General features: G+C 41.1%; 1 protein-coding gene across 2 annotated transcripts in view; it reads left to right on the top strand.

Moving 5' to 3' along the window:
- Positions 1-314: 314 nt before the first annotated feature.
- Positions 315-24,972, top strand: part of OPTN (optineurin) — a 46,373-nt gene continuing 21,715 nt past the window's right edge. For both annotated transcript variants that reach the window (XM_023751489.1, XM_023751490.1), the window contains exons 1-9: positions 315-491; positions 1,165-1,367; positions 6,408-6,590; positions 8,545-8,618; positions 10,672-10,806; positions 20,079-20,181; positions 21,301-21,416; positions 22,748-22,897; positions 23,448-23,541. In XM_023751489.1, coding sequence (XP_023607257.1) covers positions 326-491; positions 1,165-1,367; positions 6,408-6,590; positions 8,545-8,618; positions 10,672-10,806; positions 20,079-20,181; positions 21,301-21,416; positions 22,748-22,897; positions 23,448-23,541 — 1,224 coding nt within the window. In that variant the 5' untranslated portion in view covers positions 315-325. The remainder of the gene's footprint in view (positions 492-1,164; positions 1,368-6,407; positions 6,591-8,544; positions 8,619-10,671; positions 10,807-20,078; positions 20,182-21,300; positions 21,417-22,747; positions 22,898-23,447; positions 23,542-24,972) is intronic.

Raw genomic sequence — 24,972 nt, forward strand, 5'->3', positions numbered from 1 at the left:
ACCCTCTTGAATGACTTGTGTTAGGATACCTGATCATCATAATATGCCCTCTCTTCCTCCTCCATATTCTAGCTCCTTACTCCACCCGTCTGCACACCCATATACACAGACATACACATGCACACACATACACACTGAAGCTAGGATATACCTTTTTTGTTTAAAAGGTAGAATCATAAATGTTCAATTATATTTGGAAAGAAAATAGGCAACTCTTGGGGTATTTATTAGCAATTGCTAATGGATTTGGGGGACTCTTGGGGACCCCTTGCAGAGTGGGGACAGCTATTTTTCAGTTTGTAACTTTTTCATAGGAACTGCTGCCATGTCCTACCAACCACTTAACTGCCTGACTGAAAAGGGGGACAGCCCCAATGAAGCCACAGGGAATGGACCCCCCAATCTGCCTCACCCAAACCTGAACATGTTTACTCCAGAGGAGCTGCTGCAGCAAATGAAAGAACTCCTGACTGAGAACCATCAGCTGAAAGGTAAGCAGCACCTGGCACCTGGCCCCTGTGTTTCTCCATTCATCCCAGGCCTTCCCGAACCTAATCCCTTTGTAATAAGGCTTGTAGGTGAACTCCCTATTCTCTGTCTGAATCCCTGGGGGCAGGAAGAGTACAGCATTTAGCTTTTAGTAAGGCTAACACGGTTTTCATTATTTACCTTTGGGTACAGGTCAGAATAAAAAGTATTTTTTTTTTAATCTCAGGGAAATGGCATAAAGACATTTAGCCCAATTAAAAGGAAAAAGAAAGAAAAGCTGCTATTATTTCAGTTGGTCCTAAATACTGCCTTGTTAAGAGGAAGGATTCTAATATTAAGCCATGGCTTTTGGCAGGTCCAGTGTTCGAATTTAAGAGTCACAGATGTTTGTCCGTCTAGTTAGTTATTCACAGGTACTTGTGCTATATGGAGGCACCCAGGTCAATCTTACTTTATTGAAACTTAGGAGACATTAGACCTGCTAGTCCTGTCCGGAAGCAAAAACCACTCATCTTGCCACAGTCCTTCTTCTGACTGACCCTTGGGCCCAGACCCAGCATGGCATCTTTCAATTCAGAGCCTCAGGTTGAAGTGGCTTGAGGGGCGGTTTGATTCGTTAAGTCCCGTTTGTGTGACCCCCTTGTTGTGTGACCCCTTACTCTGAACCCCATACAGAAGCCATGAAGCTAAATAACCAAGCAATGAAAGGGCGATTTCAGGAGCTCTCAGCCTGGACAGAGAAACAGAAGGAGGAACGCCATTTTTTTGAGATCCAGAGCAAAGAAGCCAAAGAGCGTCTAATGGCTGTGAGTCATGAAAATGAAAAATTAAAGGAAGAACTTGGAAAACTAAAAGGGAAAACAGAAAGGTCATTAGAGGTGAGCAGACAAATTAGTTGGGATTTTATTTTATTAATATTTGTAGTGGAATCTTATTTGTCTAGACTTCTAGATCAAACCCTTTTATGGTTTAGATTAGATGGGTGTTTTGCATTATCTTGAAAGAAATGTTCTTGCTGAGAAGATTGGTTGTGATTTTAAGGGTCATGAATAATCTCTTGTTGGGAGAAAGAAATTTGTAAATCTTTGACCATAATGATTTTAATCAGAAGAATGTTGAGGTTATAAATCACTATTTTGTACTCATTATAGACAGAGTAGAAGGACCTCTGCTTAGAACCGTGCAAGTGTTAGTTTTTGATGTATATCTTTGATATAAAATTACATTTTTAAAATTTACTGTCCTAACCAGTTTGGCTCAGTGGATAGAGCGTAGGACTGCGGTCCGAAGGGTCCCAGGTTTGATTCCGGTCAAGTGCTCGTACCTCGGTTGCAGGCTCCTCCCCAGCCCTGGTCGGGGCGCATGCAGGCAGCAACCAATTGATGCTTCTCTCAGATTGATATTTCTCTCACATTGATATACTCATGGGTCTTTCCCTCTCTTTTCCACTCTCTCTAAAAATCAATGGAAAAATACCCTCAGGTGAGTATACATACATACATACATACATAAATAATAAAATAAAATTTATTATAACTCAGAATTTTTACTTATTGACCTTGTCCTTTCTCTCAGTCTAAAACAGATTCTTTGCTTTAAGTTTTATATTTACTTCTGAAAAATGGTTTGACAAATGTCGTGTTGTGATAGGAGATTTTATAAGGTTGCCATGTTTTCATTGACCCAAAGAATCTGGGAAATGTGCTCACAACCAAGACTGGGTGTCAAAGATGTTAGTGAAAAAAACAAATCAGAATACATATGAAGCCTCTGCCCATACACTAACGCTCACTGCGTATTATTTGTTTTGGTGGATATCTACTGTCCAAACCTGCAACTTAATAACCCTTTGGAAGATGCAGGAGCCCTGGGTTAATTGAAGGAGATGTAATCCTGGATATCAGTGATTTTTCTTGAGACTTTACTTTGAACTTTGTTGATCTGTAATTTCTTAGATGAGTAAAGAATACAGACAAATACAATGGAAAGAAAATAATGAAAAAGGGATGATATTGAATAATCTAATGAATGAAAAGTTTTTTAGAACAAGATCATAGTTTATATCAATGACCTACTCATCAACTCATGCTCATGGGACAATGGAAACATTCAGCTTTAATACATTTATATTTGTATTGGAAATGTTTCACTGTTGACAGGGTTTATCACCTCTGATGCTTCAATGTGCCTTACAGTTCCAAGAGCATTAAGTCACTTTTCTTGGGGAAATCTCTCATTGTCCAAATATTTTTGAGGTACAGGACTCTGAAGAAATGATCACCTGGAATACATGAGTAATTTTCTGTTCTCTGGAATGAAATATCTTACAGATATATCCCTTGCCTTTTGGGATGTGAGCTAACAGTTGGCTTCAGCCATTGGTGCCTATCACATTGAAACCAAAAGGGAAGCTTCCAGAAGCAGTTTGTCTACCTGAGGTAGTCTGCCTGTAGGTTTTGGAAGAAGTTGAGATCAGAAGCTAAAGCTCTAGACAGCTTCTTTCAATCCAGATGATAAGTTGAAGTGAGCTACAAGCAGGACTCAGAAGTGAGTCCTTGAGACCAAGGACTTGGAAGTTTGGGACAAAGAGACACGTAAAGCTCTTCAAGACTCTTGGTCATCAGCTTTCTCCCCCAAACTGTGCCTCCCAGGCCCACACCTGTCTCCTTGCCTCTTCCTTAATTTTTGTTTCATGGGTCATTTGAGATGATTTTTTAAATTTAGGCGCTCATCTTCCTGACTTAGTAAAGGTTTTAAGGCAGTGGTTCTCAGCCTTCTGGCCCTTTAAATACAGTTCCTCATGTTGTGACCCAACCATAAAATTATTTTCGTTGCTACTTCATAACTCTAATGTCGCTACTGTTATGAATCGTAATGTAAATATCTGATATGAAGGATGGTCTTAGGCGACCCCTGTGAAAGGGTCGTTCAACCGCCAAAGGGGTCTCCACCCACAGGTTGAGAACCGCTGTTTTAAGGCCTTGGACTTCTCTCATTCATGCTGACCCATCTTTGCCACTGTTTCTACAGGAAATGCCCCCCAGCCATCAGGGCTTCTCATGCCTCTGTGCCACTCCAGGCCAGGGAGTTGGAATTTCCTTTAGAGAGCTGCCTTCTGATCCTCAGGGTGAGGCTGAGGCATTAATGGTCTGTCCGATTTCACTGAATTACTATACATTAGTTTTTCTAAGGAGTACTTTTTAACTCTTAATTGCAGATTACTAGGCAAAGGTCATTAGATAGACTTTTCTTCTTGGATTATAAAATGGCATAACAACCTGTACACATTGCCAGGACAGTAGGATAGAGACATTACACAAATACACAGAAAGACCGGAAGCTGCTGTGTCCCACAAGGTCAACGGTAAGTGCTCAAAAATAATGACAGTGTAACAAATAGTGGAGTGGGGGTTGAGATTTGGGAAAATAAACCATAAGAGTTCTATTCCACGAAGGCAGGGAAAAGACTCTCAGTGTTAAAATGGAGAGGAACTTAAAGTGTTATCCTACATTCTTTTACATGTATGTTTCCACAGTGTTTATGGACAAATAAATAGATTCATAATTTCCCAAGGATAATTAAGAGATGCTCACAAGTGTGCAAAAAGACAATTAACCTGACAGTCCGAGATTCTAGTGTCATGACCTCATATCACTGGTCCTCAGACACTTGTTTAAAACTCTCTTCCCAGGAACATACTTTCATAAGGAGACAGAAAATTCAAATAAAGCTCTAAAGGCTTCTTTAAAATAATAAAATAAAACTTTCTTACCTTTCTGCCAAGGTAGTGTTTTTGTTTTGTTTTTTGTTAATCCTCACCTGAGGATATTTTTCCATTGATTTTTAGAGAGAGTGGAAGGGAAGAGGAGAGACAGAGAGAGGAACATCGATGTGAGAGAGACACAGCGATTGGTTGCTTTAAAGGGCACGCGCCCTGACCAGAATCGAACCTAGGACCCTTCAGTTTGAGGACCAATGCTTTATCCACTGAGCCAAACCAGCTAGGGCTATGCCAAGGTAGTTTTTAAAAGTCCATTCTATCAAATGTCCCCCGAGAGGTCAGGTTGATAAATGTAAAGATTCCTATGTGGCATAGTCTTGCCCTCACCTGCTTACTTCCTAATTCCAGGCTGAGCAGTGTCCTTCCTTGTATGTTTTCATTCTTTTACATGTATGTTTCCACAGTGTGAGTCATTACTGAGAGATAGCATAAGCTTGGAGCCTTTCTTTGTCCACCTGACTTTATTTCACAATGAGTTGCTTTTCTCTAAGGCTTGTGGTAGATTCCTGGCAAGAGACTGCTGCAAATGAAGAAGAGCATGATCTTGATGGTGGAGGGGCACTTCCCTGCTACACTTTTTAATATTTCATAAACAAGCTGGTTTATGATCCAGGCACATGCCCTTCTGACACTTATTGGTTCCACTGCTAGCCTTTGGACCTGTTTGCCACTCCTTAGGAAATCTGTCACAGAGGGTAAATGTGTTTGTGTGTAGGGGTCAATTCTCTAATGTGTTGCGTCATCTGATAATCACAAGTGCATGCATTTCTGGTGGTGCCAAGAGCAGTGAAGGTTTCCTGAGGAGGAAATCTGAGAGGACGAGAAGGTCACAGCTGGAAGAGACCACAGAGACCATGGGGTACTGTCTTTCTTTCTAACTCAAGAAAACTGAGGCCAAGACATGAAGTGAATCTACTCAAGGCAACACATGCACTGATTAGCAGAGTGTGCCAAGCAAAACACCGCAGCTAAACAGGGTCTTGCTCTTCTGACTTTGTCATATTCAGTAATTGCAACAGCAGGAACACAACATGTACTTGACGTTAGTGAAATATTAACCTTTATAATTAATGTTTATAGGGGCTGAAAATCTTTTTTCCATTTTGTTACCAGCCTCTGAATTGTCAGTTTGCTTATTTCTCACCGGACTTAACGTTTAACAAGCTTAAAACAGCACAAGGTTTTACAGTACCCAGACTACATTCCTGGGAGAATTTTGAACCTTTCGTTGTGTTTTGCCAGTACTGTACCAGGTGATATCCTTGGTGCTTTGCCTTCTGAGTAGACATGACAGGTACGGGGAGAGTGATGATGGGTATACATTCGTGTGTGCGGGAAGGGGGGGGGAGCAAGAGGTTGAATTGTGGTAGCTTTTTGTCCTTATTTTCTAGTATTTTGGGACTATAACTTACAATTCTGCCATTGACAAAGTTTGGTTGTTTTTTAATTTTTTTTTAACTTACTGCAAAAGCACCCTGGTGGGGTAGCATGGTTGATTGGAGCATCATCCTGTACACCAAAAGGTGGTGGTTTCCATTTCTGGTCAGGGCATATGCCCAGGTTCCAGGTTAGATCCCCAGTCAGGGCGATTACTCTTTCTCTTTCATCTCTCTCTCTCCCCCACCCTTCCCTCTTCTTCTTCCTCTTCCTCTCCCTCTCCCTCTCCCTTCCTCTAAAATTGATTTAAAAATAATAAAAATAAAGCATTAAAAAGTTACTTCAGAAACACTATCTTTTTTATTGAATTTATTTGGGTTAACAAAATTATACAGGTTTTAGGTGCACAAGTCTACAACACATCATACGTACACTGTATTGTGTGTTCACCACCCCAAGTCAAGTCTCCATTGTAGTTGGTTGTTATTATGATATCAGATTATTCCAGCATGCTGAGGAAGCATGTCTTTCTTGTCATGAGGTTTAAAAATTTTTTTTATTATTTGAATACAATAAAATTATATTAAAATGTTTATTTTAAATGTTATGTCAAAATAAATTGCCAAGGAAACGTGAGAATTTTCACTGTAAAGCACAGGGGATCAAGTTGTTGAGAAACTGCCTTGTCAGTGGGCATGGGGCACTGGAGTTTGGTGCTGGGGCCTTAGTTTAATGTGCTTTCCTCTTGGTCATTTCCAGGAACCCACTGGGGACCCCCAGGTCCCCGAGGCAGAAGCAGAACAGGAAATGGGACAACTGAAGACCCAAGTGTCCCGACTTCAAGCTGAAAAGGCAGATCTGCTGGGCATTGTGTCTGAATTACAACTCAAGCTGAGCTCCGGAGGCCCCTCCGAAGACTCCTTTGTTGAAATAAGGATGGCTGTAAGTATTTTGGTTTTGTGTTAAGCAAATTCCAAAAGCTCACCTAGGCAATTGATATAAATACCACCATTTCTTTCTCAACACAGGGAAGCCACTTAGTGGGGACATTTCAGTAGCAAAGGTAAATTGGCTCTTGTTTTTTAAGTATAACACAATGCTTGTGAGGGTTATCATAGCTGAAATGGAAAAACATCTGTTACCTTTTATGACAAAATAGCTAGTCCTTCTTTTTTTCGTCCTCACAAATCAGACATTTATGTGACTGACCTAAAAGGCAAAAGAAAAGCATAATCGTTTTCAGACCAGGTCTCAAAGCTGTGTTCAGCATTTCACTTAGGTGAGCAGAATCGTAATCAGATGCAGTAAATGTTTTTAAAACATTTTTTAATATTAGAACCCTCTTTTCAAACAAGGTCTTGTGAGGAACCATGGTTTGTTAAAAATAAGTGAAGAAAAGGAGCAGAGCTCTGCTGGTTGTAGGGGGCGGGACTATCTCAGCTTCTCTAACAGCAGCTACTCAGGAACCTGAGAACAGAGTTTGAAGCTGATGCTCTCTAACTCCCATTTATGTGCTGCCGAAATGAAGTGAGCTAAGCGAGATGGCATGTCCTAGCCTGTGTGCAGCACCCATCGTGGCTGTGTCTGGGTGTGTGGCAGTCCTACTAAAATCGTGGATGAACCACAAAGGACTTCTTGCTACTAAAAAAGAGTGAGAAGAGGGGAAAAATATGTGAAGGTCCAATCCTCTGTCATACACACTGTCATTTTAGCTTTGTCAAAGTGCATGTCTGATAAAGAAAAAGAGATTGTGTCTCTGAAAGAGAAAAATGTACCTTGAAGATGGGGGGACAGGTGAAGGAGTTGGAGGGGCAATTTGCAAAAAGCTAAACTACTGATGTGTCTGAAATATTAGAGTGTGACTTCCTTTACTTCCTGATTCATTTGCTGCACTAAAGATTGATAGAGTTGGAGAATGGCTCTTAATAACTTTGTCATCCATGCCCCCTAGTAAATCTAAGCATTAAAAGTGGCTGAAATTAAGAAAATTAAAATACCATTTGAAAGCACACTTTGCCAGAATATTCTTTCTGCAAGTGACTAAAGATTAGGAAACACAAGTTTGATCAAAGAGCATTAACCTTCTGCAAATAACTGATAACATCCAGGAAGCTCAACGGGCCTATCAGAAGTTTCCAAAAGGCTCCTGCCTCCAGGGCGCGTGGTGAGCATGGTATGTTCCCTCACTGATGAGTGACAGTTATTTTTAGTGTAAACCTGTTTTTCTTGGCCTTGCTTCTGTGAACTGGATAGCACTGCGCAAAATTTAGGAAGAATGCACACATTCAGAACTATCCAGAACATCTGTGCATTTTTGGAAGATTATCCTGCTACCTCATTAGAATAGAATTGCCCTTCAAGTCATTGAAGTCATCTTAATCCTCTGGTTTCCTAAATGGCTCAAGATGCATAAGGTTTCTAATAGGATTTTGTGTTCTGTGAGCCTTGTTCACAGAAAACTGCCTCTTTTTCAACTTTGCTTCAGGAAATTCTAGCATTTTGCATTTTGAAGGACTGTACAGGAAAGGTGTGTGGAATAGTTGTCACTAGCTCCATGTGACCTTAACCTAAGAAAGAAGGGAACTGCCAAAGAGAGCAGGAGATAAGCTTTCATGAGATGGGGTCAGGTTGACTGTGCTGAATGAGAGGAGACCAACCTTCGTCGAGATATTTATAATCCTGACAGGGCATGTGGGGTGAGGGAAGGGTACATTTCCATTCCATTTGACTGACCGAATTTAAACATTTCACATTTAAATGTTTGGTAGGCTCCTTAGGTTGAATGTCATCAAAATTCTTGATCTTTTGACTTTTTCTTTTTTTGCCTTTTTATCTTTTGATAACATTTGTCTTGTAGACATATTGTATTATATCCCTTTCATTTCTGGTTCTACAGGATGGAGAAGCAGATGTGGCAGTGAAAGAAATCAAGAGGAGTCTTGGGCCCACGAGAATTGACTCCATTGACACGTATGTGAAGAAAGACTTGGGCTGTTGGACAGGCTTACCGGACAGTCTTGTCACTTCCAGGTCCCCACTGAGAGGTCAAACATGGGCCGAAAAAGTCACTTATTATTAATTTATACCAGGACCTCTCAAGAATGTTGGGTGAAAATGCTGTTTAATGTTGTAGCTAAAACTGGCAGAGAATAAGAACAATGTTTGATGCCTTTTCAGGCTAACTAACCCTCACCCTCAAGGTGTTACTTCTCCTTCAGATAAAAAGTGAAAGACCTCTGCTTCCTAATTTGCATACAGTGCAATTTGAGCTGGACCAGGCTGCCCAGCCTGATAAGTGGGATATTTCCATTTCCTCTGCCCTGTTCATTCCTGAGTACAAGCCATGGTGACTGATACTAATGGGTAATCTTCCATAGCAATGACTATCACTGCGCAGAGTCTCTGGGTGTTTCTTGAAAGTGTCCAGGTATTTTACCTGTGGAGTCTCAAGTCAAGACTCCTAAGTACTTATTAGGAAGTAGACCTTGTAATTGATGGGGGGACTTTGAGGGGATGGTAGAAGGACTGGGCCCCTGAGACTTGCATGTAGCACTCCCCAGAGCAGGCTGTTGGCTCATCCTCTATACGCCGGTTATTACTGTATTAGTCTACAAGAAACAGACAGTTATCTGAAAGTTTCTCTAAGGATCTCTTCCCTCGTAGACTTAAAAAGGAATTATTTCTCTTTATTGTTGAGGGTTTTACAGATGACCCCGTTCCCCACCTCCTAGACTTTTAATATCTTTTTTCTATAACTTGATGAATGTATTTATAAAACATGAAAATGGGTTGTTGTTTTTTCTGTTATGCTCCCAAGCCCTGGTATAAGGAAGAAAATAAGTATTAGCTAATACCCTTCCTTCAAGCAGGGCAATTGGCATAAATGAACGTTATTCCCATTTTTAGTTAGAAATTCCTCAGTTTTTCTCTATATTACTTTTTTTTAAATATCAGAAGACTTTACTGGAAATGGAGGGAAGGAAGGAAGCCCTGTTTGAAATTTCTAAGCCACTTCCTCCTCATTTAGACCCATAGGCACAGACCACTTCCTCTTTCAGGCCACAGAGCTGTTTTTTATTGCAGCTTCTTTATCGTGTTTGAGACTATATTAAGGAATCAGATAGTGATTTCTAGGTTTGCAGTTTGAGCTTAGGAGTTGGGGACCAGAATTTACTCCTGGCTGTTTATTAGGTGGGTGAATTTGAATAGATTACTGAAAGAGTAGCTGCCATTGGCATCAGCATAGTCATCTGGAATGTTTTGTTGTTGTAGTGATGGTCATGGTTTTGTTTGCTTGTCATTGAACTGCCTCTAGATTTAATCACATTTTGAAATCAAGAAAAATATTTGACATACCAATAATGCCTACATTTCTCTGCTCTAATTATTTGAATTTTTTCTTGACTTGAGAATGTGGTGCTTTTGTCAAGGTGGAGAAAGGCTGGTGGCCTGCATGTCACCACCAGCAGCATGTGTGCTGTGTACTTTTTTAAAAAAATATATTTTATTGATTTTTTACAGAGAGGAAGGGAGAGGGATAGAGAGTTAGAAACATCGATCTGCTGCCTCCTGCACACTCCCTACTGGGTATGTGCCCACAACCAAGGTACATGCCCTTGACCGGAATCGAACCTGGGACCCTTGAGTCCGCAGGCTGACGCTCTATCCTCTGAGCCAAACCAGTTAGGGCTGTGCTGTGTACTTTGACTGTGGTTCTCTTGAGACTAGTTTTCTAGGAAAGCTGGGCACCGGAAACCAGGACTACCCCTGCTTCGCTGTTTGTGTGGGTCCTGTGGTCTGCTGCTGTGAGCACGTGCAGTGTAAGGCAAGCCTACTCCTAGTCTCCACTCTTTCCCTGGAAAGCATGGAGGCCTGTAGCACGGGGGTCAAGGGCCAGTGCTGCTTGTCAGTAAATGAGAGTTAACTGGAGAGTATTCTGGAAAGTAGTTCCTTTAAGTTTGTTCCAGTTATATTCTTAGACTCTGACATTTTTGTTTTCTAACTCTATACCGCCTTGATGTAGGAGCAGATCTGCAGAAGGTGCCAGGAGTTGTTTGGAATCTGAGGAATTAACTGTGCGCCAGCTCCTGCTTTGCCTGAGGGAAGGGACCCAGAAGGTGGAAAGGCTTGAAAAGGCACTGAAAGAAGCCAAAGGAAGGTAGGAAATAGGCAACTTGAAATATGCATACACTGCTTTTGTTTTTTGAATTATAAGTCTTTTAAATTTATCTTTATTGTTGAAAGTATTGCAGATGTCCCCTTTTTTTCCCCATTGACCCCCTCCACACTGCCCCCCTCTAGCCATTTACCACACTATTGCCTGTGTCCATGGGTTATGCATAGAAGCATATATATCCTGAAATACCAGTCAGAAAGAATGTATGCACTCCTATGTCCATAGCAGTACTATTTATAATAGCTAAGATCTGGAAACAGTCCAGGTGCCCATCAGTAGATGAATGGATAAAAAAGCTGTGTACACCATGAAATACTATGCAGCTGTAAAAAAGAAGGATCTCTTACCCTTTGAGACAGCAAGGGGGGACCTGGAGAGTATTATGCTAAGCGAAATAAGCTAGTCAGAGAAAGACAAGTGTCACATGATCTCACTTATATGTGGAATCTAGTGAACAACATAAACTGATGAACAAAATAGATCCAGAGATATAGAAGCATGGAATAGACTGACAAATCTCAGAGGGTAGGTGGGTGGTAGGGGACTGAGGGGTAGAGAGAGATTAACCAAAGAATTTACATACGTTGCTTTTTTAACAGCTTTTTGAGATAGCATTAAGATACCATCCAATTCATCCCTTTAAAGTGTACATTTCAATGATTTTTAGGATATTTACAGAGTTATATAACCATTAGCACTTTGTAATTTTAGAAGGTTTTTCCCCCAAATAAGAAAACCAGTAGCCATTAGTGCTCATTCCTCTCAGTAATCTTTCTCTTTGAGGATTTACCTATTATGGACATTTCATATAATTAGAATCATAAAATACGTGGTTTTTCGTGATTGCCTTCAGGTAATGTTTTCAAAGTTTATCTATGATATAGCATGTATTGGTTTTTCATTTTTGTTGCCTAATAATATTCCATTGTATGACTAGACAACATTTTGTGTATTCATCAATTGATGAACATGTTTGTTTGTTTATTGTGCCTATCTACACTAATAAAAGACAAACATGCAAATTGACCATACCTTCACTGTGCCTTAAGCCATGCCCACCAGCCAATCAGAGCGACTATATGCAAATTAACCCAACCAAGATGGCGGCTGGCAGCCACGGAGCTGGAGCAAGCAAGAGGCTTGGTTACCCCAATGATGGAGGAAGCCAAGCTTCCCAGCTGCCGCGGCGGCTCTGAGCTCCACTCAAAGCAACAAAGTTTCAATTATAGAAGATAAATAAACCCCAGATACCTGCTTTCAGCCAGCCGTGGCCACGGAGCTGGAGCGAGAAAGGAGTGGGTTGCCCCTGGCGATGGAGGAAGCCAAGCTTCCCTCCCGCCTGCCCTGGCCTGCTCTAAGCTCCTCTCAAGGCTACAAAGTTTTAATTATAGAAGGTAAATAAATCCCAGAATAAATAAATAAATAAAAGAAAAAAAGGAGAGGCTGGGAGCTTCCGTTGCTGGGGCGGGGGGGCTTGGCCATCCTGAAAACGGCCCTCAGCCCCTCACCCAGACTGGCCTGGCACCCCAGTGGGGACCCCCCACCCTAAAGGGGGTGTGGCCATCCTGAAAACAGCCATCAGCCCCTCACCCAGGCTGGCCAAACCTCCATGGGGTGAGGGTCCCCACTGGGGGGGGGGGGGGTTGACCAACCTGCAAACAGCATCAGCCCTCACCAGACTGCGCAGGGACCCCACTGGGGACCCCCACCCTGAAGGGGGTGTCACCAACTGCAAACAGCTATCAGCCCCCTCACCCAGGCTGGCCAGGCACCCCAGTGGGGACCCCCACCCTGATCTGGGACACCCTTCAGGGCAAACCAGCCGGCCCCCACCCATGCACCAGGCCTCTATCCTATATAATAAAAGGGTAATATGCAAACTGATCCTAACAGCAGAACGACTGGAATGACTGGTCACTATGACACACACTGACCACCAGGGGGCAGATGCTCAATGCAGGAGCTGCCCCCTGGTGGTCAGTGCGCTCCCACAGGGGGAGCTCTGCTCAGCCATAAGCCAGGCTGATGGCTGCCAGTACAGCGGTGGTGGTGGGAGCCTCTCCTGCCTCCTCAGCAGCGCTAAGGATGTCTGACTGCAGCTTAGGCCTGCTCCCGCTGGCAAGTGGACATCCCCCGAGGGCTGCCAGGCTGCCAGAGGGATGTCTGACTGCCAGCTTGGGCCTGATCCCCCAGGGAACGGGCCTAAGCCAGCAGGTGGACATCCTCCGAGGGGTCCCAGACTGCAAGAGGGCATAGGCCGGGCTGAGGGACCCCCCCGAGTGCACAAATTTTTGTGCACCAGGCCTCTAGTTATGAATGTTAGCTCTGAACATTCATGCACAATGTTTTGTGTTAATGTAAAGGGTGTCCCAAAATTCTCACAAGAAGTAATTTTAATAGAAAACACAGGTTTATAATTAAAAATTGTAAATTTTTTATTGATTCATAAAGTATACAGTATAGGGTTATGTGTGGAATAGCATATCGGGTAAATGGCCTCCACGGTTTGCTGGCACATACACACTTTTTTGTTATTGCCTGACCAGCCGCATTTTCGAAGAAGAATGGTCCGATGTTGCCTCCAGCCCAAAATCCACACCAAACAGTGACACGTTGTGGATGCATTTGTTTCTCAACAATCACTCGTGGATTTTCTGAACCCCAAATGTGACAATTTTGTCGATTAACCACTCCATCAAGATGAAAATGAGCCTCATCGAAATTCAGCCACATTTATGCAAAACAGTCATGGAAAATTTCAACAAAAGAGTGTGTATGTGCCAGCACAGCCGTGGAGGCCATTTACCCGATATGCTATTCCATACATAACCCTATACTGTATATTTTATGAATCAATAAAAAATTTACAATTTTTAATTATAAACCTGTGTTTACTATCAAAATTACTTCTTGCGTGAATTTTGGAACACCCTTTATTTTTTAAATTATGTTTGGTGTATACTAAGGAGTGAAATTGCTGGTTCATGTGGTTACTATATACTCAAGTTTCAGAAACTACCAAACTTTAGGCCATAGTGGCTGCACCATTTTATATTCCCACCAGCAATGTAGGAGGGTTCCAATTTCTCTACATCCTCAACAACACTTGTTATTGTCTGTCTTCCTAATTATGGCCATCTTCATGGATGTGAAGTGGTGTCTCACTATGATTTTGATTTTATTTCCCTAATGACTAATAATGTTGAGTATCTTTTCATGTTGACCATTTTATACATCTTCTTTGAAGAAATATCTATTCAAATCCTTTGCCTATTTAAAAAAAAATTGCCGTCTTCTTATTATGAGCTCATTATATATTCTGGATACAAGTCCTTTATGAGACTTTTTATTTGCAAATATTTTCTCCCATTCTTTGGGTTATCTTTTTCATCTCTTTGATGGTATCATTTGTAGCACACTTTTTAAAAAATATATTTTTTTATTGATTTCAGAGAGGAAGGGAGAGGGAGAGAGAGATAGAAAGATCAGTGATGAGAGAGAATCATTGATCAGCTGCCTCCTGCACGCCCACCACTGGGGATCGAGCCTACAACCCGGTCATGTGCCCTTGACCGGAAAGAAACCCGGGACTCTTCAGTCCGCATGCCAACACTCTATCCGCTGAGCCAAACCAACTAGGCACACACTTTTTTTTTAACGTAGTCCAATTTATGTTTTCTTTTGTCTCTTGTGCTTTTGGTATCTTATCTAAAAGACCACTCACTAACCCAAGGTCACACAGATTCCCTCCTATGTTTTTTCCTAAGAGTTTTATAGTTTTAATACTTACATTTAAGTGTATGATCCATTTTTAGTTCATTCTTTATGGTGTGAGGTAGGGTTCAACTTCATTCTTTGGTGTATAGATATCTAGTTGTCCTAACACTATTTGTTGAAAAGATTATTCTTTCCCACACTGCAGTGTCTTGGTACCCTTGGGGTAAATCAATTGACCATAAAGGCAAAAATTAATTTCTAAACCTCCAATTTTATTCCATCGATCTATTTAACTATCCTTATGCCAGTACTACACTGTCACAAATACTATAGTTTTGTTGTAAATTTTGAAGTGGGGAAGTGTGAGTCATCCAACTCTTTTCTACTTTTAAAAGATAGTTTTAGCCATTCAGAGTTGCTTGTATTTCTATATAAACTTACGGTAAGTTTGTTAATTTCTGGTGGAGGCAAGGCTAGCTTGGATTTTGTTAGTGTTTGCAGTGATTCTATAGATCAACTTAGGGAGCACTGCCATCTTAACAATAGTAAGTCTTCTGATTCATGGACATGGGGTATTTAGGTCATCTTTAATCTCTTTCAGTGATGTGTTATAGTTTTCAGCATAAAACAGGTCTTACATTTCTTTTTCAAAATTTATTCCCATACATTCTAGTGTTTTGGTGCTTAATTTGGTGTTTTCTTAATTTCATTTTTGGATTATTCATTGCTAGTTATAGAAATACATCTTATTTTTGTATATTGATCTTGTAGCCTGCAACTTTGCTGAACACACTTATTAGCATTAATAATTTTTAATGAGTTCCTTAATATTTTCTACATACAAGATCATGTCATCTACAAATATAGTTTTGCTTCTTCCTTACCAACCAGGATATTTTCTTCTTGCCTGATGACAGTGGCTAGAACTTCCAGTACAATCTATAATAATAAAAGCGTAATATGCTAATTAGACCAGACGACCTTCCGGATGAAGCTGGAGCTGCGAGGGAAGCCTGGGTCCTGGGTGCCTGCCGGCGTCTGGAGGGGAGCCTGGGTCCCGGGTGCCGGAGGGAAGCTGGTGCCGGCAGCGAGGGGAAGGAAGACCTGCTCTTGCACAAATTTTGTGCATCAGGCCTCTAGTATTATACATACTATTTTGACACGTAATTTTTTGCAGTAACGTAATTATCGCACAAATCTTTCTTCTAATTAATTTTCTTTCAATGTGCACGAATCCATGCACTGGGTCACTAGTGTTAAATAAAAGTGGAGAGAGGAGACATCCTTGTCTTGTTCCTAATCTTAGGGGGAAAGCTTTTAGACTTTCACCATTAAATATAACTACTCATCAAGGTGATGGAGACTCAGATATGGTGCCTGCCTGCTGGCTCTGTGTAGGGAGGGCTCAAAAAAGAAGCAGTAGCCTTTACCAGTACTTCTCCCTTGGAAAAAGCTGCCCCTCCAGCTCTTGCCCTGAAACCAGACACTTCAGTTCCTCCCCATATGTCCCTGTGCCTTTTGAGCTACTGCCCCAGCACTGGAGCTCAGAGTGAGTGAGTCTGCTGGTTTTTACAGCCAGATGTTACTTGAGACTTCTCTTCCTGGCACTGAAATCCTGAGCTGGAGGGCCTGATGTGGGGCTGGGACCCCTCACCCTCACAAGGGACCTCTGGAGCCTAGCTATCCCTCCTGATTTTTATCTGCCGCATGTGGGAGTGGGACCAGCCAATTCTGCATTCCATCCCTCCTACCAGTCTCAGTGTGGCTTCTTTATATCCTTAATTATAGGACTTCTAGATTTCATGCAGTTCTGAATGATAGTTATTCTGTAGTTTGGTTGTAATTTTGATGTGGTTTTGGGAGGATGTGAGTACTGCATTTATCTACTCTGCCATCTTATTACAGCTGATTTTAAAGGTAAAATATTATCCTATATAATAAAAGCCTAATATGCAAATCAACTGAATGGTGGAATGACCGGTGGAACAACCAGTCGTGATGACACTCACTGACCACCAGGGGGCAGACACTCAACACAGGAGCTTCCCCCAGCCCGCAGGACCCACGCCAGCCAAGGCGGGTGCCAGTGGGGGCCCCCTCAATTGCCCCGCCAGTCGCCCTGAAGATCGGCCCTGATCACCAGCCAGGCCTAGAGATCCTACCCGTTCACTAATTTCATGCACTGGGCCTCTAGTGCTTTAATAGTTATGAGTAATCAGTGTGTTAGTTGATTTCAGGCATGTTTCCTCTCCCAAGTTCTGTACACAATTCTAAGTGTCAAGTGTAGCCAGTAATTCATCCTTATTTAGACAACATGATTAGCTTTAATAATAAAAGTATAAACTTAGGCCCTGGTCAGTGTGGCTTAGTGGTTAGAGCAGTGATGGCGAACCTATGACACGCGTGTCAGAGGTGACACGTGAACTCATTTTTTGGGGTTGATTTTTCTTTTTTAAATGGCATTTAAATATATAAAATAAATATAAAAAATATAAGTCTTTGTTTTACTATGGTTGCAAATATCAAAAAATGTCTATATGTGACACGGCACCAGAGTTAAGTTAGGGTTTTTCAAAATGCTGACACGCCAAGCTCAAAAGGTTCGCCATCACTGGGTTAAAGTGTCTAGTATATATACACATACTAGAGGCCCGGTGCATGACATTCATGCACTGGGGGGTGTGGGGGTCCCTCAACCTGACCTGCACCCTCTCCAATCTGGGAGCCCTCAGGGGAGCCCTCTCCAATCTGGGAGTTTCTGTCTGTCTTTGAATCATATGAGCAAATTGCCTGAGACCCCAATTCAGTTTGGTTTGTTGCTCACAGAATAGTAGAGGCTCTCCTTTAACCCTGCCCCAATTGGATCTTAATCCACTTATTTGCTTAGCTGGGAACAGTGTCTGTGCACCAATTAGGTTTGGCAATTTGCAACAGATACCATTATTGTTTGTTTTATTTTTTATTACCATTAAGTTCCTTTTTAAAAATCAGTTTTGCATTCATATAAAGACTTGTTTGTTACATGGTTTCTTATGGGAAAATAGCAGCTCCTTGACCAAATCCCTTGCTTCCTTTTCCTGCTTCCCACACAACCATTTTCAACATATTTACCTGGTTCATTTGATATTTACCTTCATATATCAGGCTTAAATGGCTACTTAAAATTTCCCCCCTATATTAAACATAATCTGTTGACCTCCCACTGTAAAGAATGAAGATTTAACTGTCTTTCACCCCCATCATCACCACCTTACACATGCTTCTGGACCCTTCTTCCCCTCCTAGCCCAACTCTGAAATTGATTATAATACATTGAAACTTAGTTAAATCATGAATCAGTGTTTTTATTATGCACATACACACAGTTCTCAGTTAAGCCGTGCTCTATGTCTTGACCAGCTTTCCTTCTGTGTGTATGTATGTGTGTGTGTGTGTGTGTGTGTGTGTGTATTTTTTAACTCTCTGCATATTTACCTTTCAAATTTTTGCTTATTTTCCCCCTTTCCAAATGGGGAAATCTGTCAGTTACATTCAAACATGTTAGTACTATCCAGTAGTAGTTTCTTCTTGATGACTTTTTCCCTGGTGTCTGGCCTGTTTGCTTTCTAGGACCTGCTGTATTTCAGTTACCTTGGAATCTCCCTTTCCCATCTTCCTGTGGAATTCCTTCCGCTCTCCTGTGTTGGATCACCTGTTCCCTGAATCCGCTGTTTTTCTTAATCTTAAAAAAAAATTTTTTTCAAATAGGGCTCATGACATCTCTAATTTACTAAAAAAATATATGGGGAGTATATTTTCTAAGATCTGCATATCTGAAAATCTCTCTATCTTCATACTTTATGGATAGTTTGGCTAGATATAAAATTCTATGCTGGACATAATTTTCCTGAATTTTGAATGCATTACTTCATTGTATTATACCTTCTGATATTACTGCTAAGAAAGCCATTATAATTTGATTCTTAATCTTCTGGAATGGAATTTCTCATGTGCTTTGGAGTGAGCCTCTTTTTCATGCACTTATTCTGGACACTTGGGCTTTCATTTTGCAAACTTGTGTCCTTCAGTTCTTGAAAAATTGTCTTGAATTAATTTAGGTGTAATCTCTTATCCTCATTTTTTTTTCTGTTCTCTCTAACACTACTCATTATGAATTGGACAAATCCTGGACAAATCCTCTAATTTCCTTAACTCTGTTCTTCTTTCTCTCTTTCTTCTCCTTTCTGATACATTTGATCAACTTTCATCTTCCTTTTTGGAGGGAGGGTGGGGTCTTTTGAATGTTCCTTTTTTATAATGTTGCATTTTGTTTTGGTTGTAATGTTTCCTGTGTCTTTAAGGATATTAATGATAGTTCTTTGGAAGTTCCAACCCCCATTCCAGCATATTCTAATTTAAGTAAATTGCATTTGTTGTCATTTACTTTTTTCTGTTTCTGTTTAAGATTCTCCTCAAGTGTCTGGTAATCTTGCTGTCTGATCAAATATAAGAGGGGGAATTAGAAGCTAACTGTGTCACGTGTAGGGAGATCTGGCTTGGAGATTTCCTTAGGGAACCCCATGTTAGAAACATTAAATCTTTTCAATCCTCCTGGTCACATACTCCAGAGGAAACTTCCAGTTTCCTGCCTGGAGGGTACTCTTCTAGATGCCAGGATTCTTGAGATTAATAGAAGACTGAGGTCCTCAGTACTCTGTGTGTAAGCTCCCTGGTTTTCAGTAGGAAACCCTAGCCCTCAACTCTGACTAATGAAGGGTCCCTTTATTTTGCTATCTTATAGTCCTTTTTACTAGTAAACATACCCTTTCTTTACCCAGAGGTACCTGTTGTCACCAACCCCTGAGCCTTTTGGGTTCAAATTGAGTTACATCTTGGCTCTGTTGGCTTCAGATCCAGACTTTTGGGGCTGTCAAGTGAGTTCCCACTCACATCTATGCTTCCCAAATCTTATTATTTTTTCTTCTTCTTCCTTTCTCTTTGTTCTTGTAGTATATGGCTTTTTAAGTCATTTGGGGTAGGGGGAAAATTGCATATATTCAATCTACCATCTTTAACCACAAGTCTCTTTCATTTTTATTGGGGCTTTCATTGATTATGATTCAGTGGAAGAATGTTGCTACATTTGTTTGTTTTTAGGGACTTGTAAACTTACATGGGTCCAACAAGAAAAGTCTTTCCTTTGCTGAATTCTTATAAAGGACACACACACTCATGTAACACACAAGCATGCACATGTGTATACACACAAATTTTTAAAATATTTGTGTTTATGTCAGTGACATGAAAAGAGGCAGTGTTTTTCAGTATTCAGGATGAATTATACCTTTTATCTCTGTGTGCATTCATCTCTTAATTCAGTTCTAGCCAATTTTAGGATGAAAGCTAAACCAAAGCTAATACATTGAATGCAAAGAGATTTTTAAAACCCCTGATCCTTTATCCAAAATTTGAAAAGTGTTCTTTTTGGTGCTTCTGCAATTGTTATTCCTTTTGAAATCAAAGATAAAGTAATTTCTCTATATTCTGTAAATTTTTAGAATTTCAGATTTTGAAAAGAAAGCCAATGATCGTTCGGAGATGGAGACCCAAACAGAGGGGAACACAGAAAAAGAGGAAGAAGAGAAGAAAGACACAGAAACTGTGGGTACTACATTTGTAAGATTGTTCTCACACCCATAACGAACATAAGAGTAGTACAGAACCTGGAGTCGAATCTTGTGATGTGTTATTAGCTTTAGAAATTTAGAAATAATTTTAACATTGAATATTTTCTTCTTCTGTCATAGTTCCTTATCCTGATTTGAATTTCACTCATTGTAAATTGTAGTGAGATGTATTCCTAACCTAGTGATTTTAGGAAATCACTCTTCTTCCTCTTCTTGACTGATTTCCTCTCCTGAATTCCTAAGTGAAAAGGCCTGGTAAATGAGAAAGAATGTTGACTACTTTATAATGAGATCATTTGAGGATATGGCTCAGAAACTTGAATAGAAGTGAAAGATATTGGTTCTATCCCACTACTGGTTTCAGTAAAATAGTTTCAATGAGAAAAGTTCATTGTTTAATGGCAACTCATTGACTATCTTGGAGTCTGAAAACATAGTCTTAAACCTAGGGAAAGTTGATGAAGCCAGGAAGTTGTAAGAGCCACAATAACCCATACAATTTAGCTAATTCATTTATTTAACAAATATATATTGAAAGACCCTCTACTTTCTAGAAAATGGAGAACATTTAAAAAACTGAGATGAAGGGACAACCCGTGAGTAATAGTACCCAGTTCACTAAAACTATTTGATAACCAATAATAGATAAAGAAGTACTGAGACCTCCAAGGCACCATAAAAGTCACTGACAAAATTTCTAGAGCTTCCAGGAGAAAGGTGGTACAGAGAAAAGAGTTGAGTTTACTAGAAACATAAACCTGACAGGAATATGGGTTTGAGTTGCTAATTGAATAAATTAGATTGTGCTTTGACACCACTGTGATCTATGATCCCCTGAACTATGATCAGGATTAATTTTAATTATGGCAAAGTTATTATCACAAGTGCATCCCAATTGATCTATTAATACTCTATGAGGGAACAGTTGTATCCAAAACTTTTTTTTTATACAAGATATTTGGGGCATTCATTGTCAAAAGTTTAATCCTATCACCAGTCAGTCTTAACTGGACACTAATGGTTCACACTGTTTCCCCACAAAGAGGTGCTTTTAATGTGATGCAAATTATGTTTGGGATTTTCTGTACGACAGGTTGGAAGTGAAGTGGAAGCCTTGAACCTTCAGGTGACAGCTCTGTTTAAGGAGCTTCAGGAGGCTCATATGAAACTCAGTGAAGCTGAGCTAATGAAGAAGAGACTTCAAGAAAAGTAAGAATGAGAGATGAATTTTATCTTCCTTCATAAAATGTACATTTTTATATAATATATTACTGTATGAAAACATAGTTTTGTTACTGTGTTACTGACCAAAACAAAAATAGAGATCTAATTAAAATATGAATTCAGAAAACACTAATGTTCAGGTTAATATATAAACATGAAATACTTATAGTGATGTGGGGGAATGGGGCCTGGGGACTCCGATTCTGCTGTTTGGGGACATTTGTTAAGCATACCAGCCTATCTGAGGACCTGTAAAAAGCAGTGAAGTGGATCTTTTGTGACTTACATTAGCTGACATGTGAACAAGCATAAAAGAAAGCTGCAAATATCAAGAACTTGAGTGAGATTTACTTAGAAAAAATTTTTTTTCAAATAATTATAAAGGCTAACATATAAATTGAGAATTTTGCATTTGCTGGTTTCTCTTGATGTAAGAGGTTACCCCCACCCCCCCAAATTTAAAAAAGTTAAGTTGATGTTGTTCTTTTGGCTTAGTAGGCAAACATATTCCCAGCATAACATACAAACATGTTTGCTTCGAGTTAATTTTCCAAGGCTGTAATTTCCAACATGGCAGTTATATCTAAGAATTTGGCCAAACAGACCTTAGGTTGAAATATGGATCTACAATTTATTTGTGGTATTAACATTGGGCAAGTTATTTATTTAACCTCTCTGAGCCTCAGTTTTATTATTTGTAAAATTTGTGTCATAATTCCTATGTCATAATGCATTAAGTGAGATCATGTTTAACATGCTTGGCATTGATGCCTTGCACATAATTATCACTGATTGATATTTGCTATTATTATATTGAAATTCTTTTTTTGGTCTTTAAGAGAATTTAGGGTATTTCCTTTTCCCCTGTTGAATCTTTGTCAGAAGTCATAGTCTTTTTGCTTAACAGAACCCATCACTTTTTAAAATACAGAAGATATCCATGGATCACCATATGAGAGGCATCTTCAGGCAATTTACTACTCTGGTCTGTGACTAAAAAACAAAAATATATTTGCATGACTACTTAATTATTACAAGTGGGCAGTAGTTTGTATGATCTTATATCTGTGCTTTTTTATGTTAGGCATAAGGGTTCAAAAATATGTACATTTTTTTATGTGTAGGCATAGGGGTTCAGAAAAACTACTTGCTTCTAGTCAAGAAGGAGGATAGAATATTTTATTTTGTACTACTAAATCCTTGAAAAACGCAATCCCAAAATTCTTTATATTTGCTACATAATCTTTGGATTTGTTTAAAAACCACAGAAAATGAAGGAGCATTGTATATCTTCATGTTATTTTTATCTTTCTTAGATGTCAGGCCCTTGAAAGGAAAAATTCTGCAACCCCATCAGAGCTGAATGAAAAGCAAGAGCTTGTTTATAATAACAAAAAGTTAGAGCTACAAGTGGAAAGCATGCGATCAGATATCAAAATGGAGCAAGCAAAAACAGAAGAGGAAAAGTGAGTATGCTGTGATTGAATGGCTACTTGCACAAAGAAGATAGAATAGCTCTTTTATACAGATTGAAATTAGGATTTGAAAATACATTTACATTTTTTTCTTTTATTTGAAGGACTGCTAGGAGACTTTTCTGAGGAGATAAAATTTAAGTTTTATAACAAACATAAAAATTACTTGTAATCTTATTTTGATTTTTTGGAAAAAACTGTTTTCTTTGAGAGTAAGAAAATGCTTGTAGGTGGTGGGATGGTAAAAGTAAGAGAAAAGAGCCCTGGCTTGTGTGGCTCAGTTGGTTGAGCATTGTCCCATACACTGGAAGGTCGCCGATTTGATTCCCAGTCAGGGCACATAGCCAGGTTGTGGGATTGGTCCCCAGACAACACAATCAATGTTTCTCTCTATTTAAAAAAAAAAAATCAATAAAAACCTTTTTTTTTTTAAGTAGGAGAAAAGATTTTGCTCCTTGAGTGTTCAGAAGGTTGAGAGGCAAGACTGTAAGTTTCTGATATTTTCCCCCAAGATTCCATTTCTCAATTTCTTTTTAAACAGGTCCAAATTAGCCACTCTACAGTTGACACACAACAAACTTCTTCAAGAATTCAGTAATGCATTGAAAACAGTTGAAGAATTAAAACGGAAAGAGGTACTCATAGAAAAAAATTACTTTGATACCCTAGTAAGGACATGAAAACTATTGAACATTTTATATGTAAAGTAGTTGCATTGATCTTTAACTAAATCTGGTTTCAAAAGTTGTTTTTCAGTTTATAATTGACTAGAGGCCTGGTGCACAAGATTCGTGCACTAGGGGGTGAGGGGAGTCCCTCAGCCTGGCCTGCGTCCTCTCGTAGTCCGGGACCCTCTGGGAATAGCCAGCAGTCAGGCACCCCTCTCGCAGTCCGGGGCTCTCGCAATCCGAGACCCCTCGCACATTACCACCTGCCTGCGCTTGCCAGCCATGAGCCCGGCTTCTGGCTGAGCAGCGCTCCCCCTGTGGAAGCGCACTGACCACCAGGAGGCAGCTCCTGCATTAAGCATCTGCCCCCTGGTGGTCAGTGCGCATCATAGTGACCGGTAGTTCCGCCGTTCGGTCAATTTGCATATTATGCTTTTATTATATAGGACTAGAGGCCCGGTGCACAAAAATTTGTGCACTCAGGGTGGGAGGGGGTCCCCCAGCCCAGCCTGTGCCCTCTCGCAGTCTGGGACCCCTCGGGAGATAACGACCTGCTGGCTTAGGCCTGCTCCCAGGTGGCAGAGGGCAGGCCCAATCCCTAGGTGCAGCCCCTGGTCAGGCTCAGAGCAGGGCCGATTGGGGAGTTGGGGCGCCGCCCCCTGTCATGCTTAGGGTAGGACTGATTGGGGGATTGGGGCACCACCCCTGTCACACTCAAGGCAGGGTCAATAGGGAGATTGGGGCACCACCCCTGTCACACTCAAGGCAGGGTCAATAGGGAGGTTGCGGCGCCACCCCCTATCATGCACAGAGCAGGGCCGATCAGGGGGTTGGGGCACTGCCCCCTGTCACTCACAGAGCAGGGCCAATCAGGGGGTTGGGGCGCTGCCCCCTGTCACTCACAGAGCAGGGCCGATCAAGGGGTTGGGGCGCTGCCCCCTGTCACTCACAGAGCAGGGCTGATCAGGGGGTTGGGGCGCTGCACCCTGTCACACTCAGGGCAGGGCCAATGGGGAGGTTATGGCTCTACCCTGTCACACTCAGAGCAAGGCCCATGGAGGGGGGTTGGGGCGCCACCCTCTATCACCCACAGAGCAGGGCCGATCAGGGGGTTGGGGCGCTGCCACTGTCACAATCAGGGCAGGGCCGATGGAGAGGTTATGGCTCTACCCTGTCACACACAGAGCAGGGCCGATCAGGGGGTTGGTGCGTCGCACCCTGTCAAACACAGAGCCGCAGGGCAATCAGGGGATTGGGGAGCTCCCCCCTATCAGGCACAGAGCAGGGCTGATCAGGGGGTTGGTGCGCCTTCCCCTGTCACGAACAGAGCAGGGCAGATAGGGAGGTTGTGGCCCCGCCCCCTATCACACACAGAGCCACAGGGGGATCAGGGGGTAT

The sequence above is a fragment of the Myotis lucifugus genome, unplaced genomic scaffold (genome assembly GCF_000147115.1).
Source record: "Myotis lucifugus unplaced genomic scaffold, Myoluc2.0 scaffold_22, whole genome shotgun sequence".
Lineage (NCBI taxonomy): Eukaryota > Metazoa > Chordata > Mammalia > Chiroptera > Vespertilionidae > Myotis > Myotis lucifugus.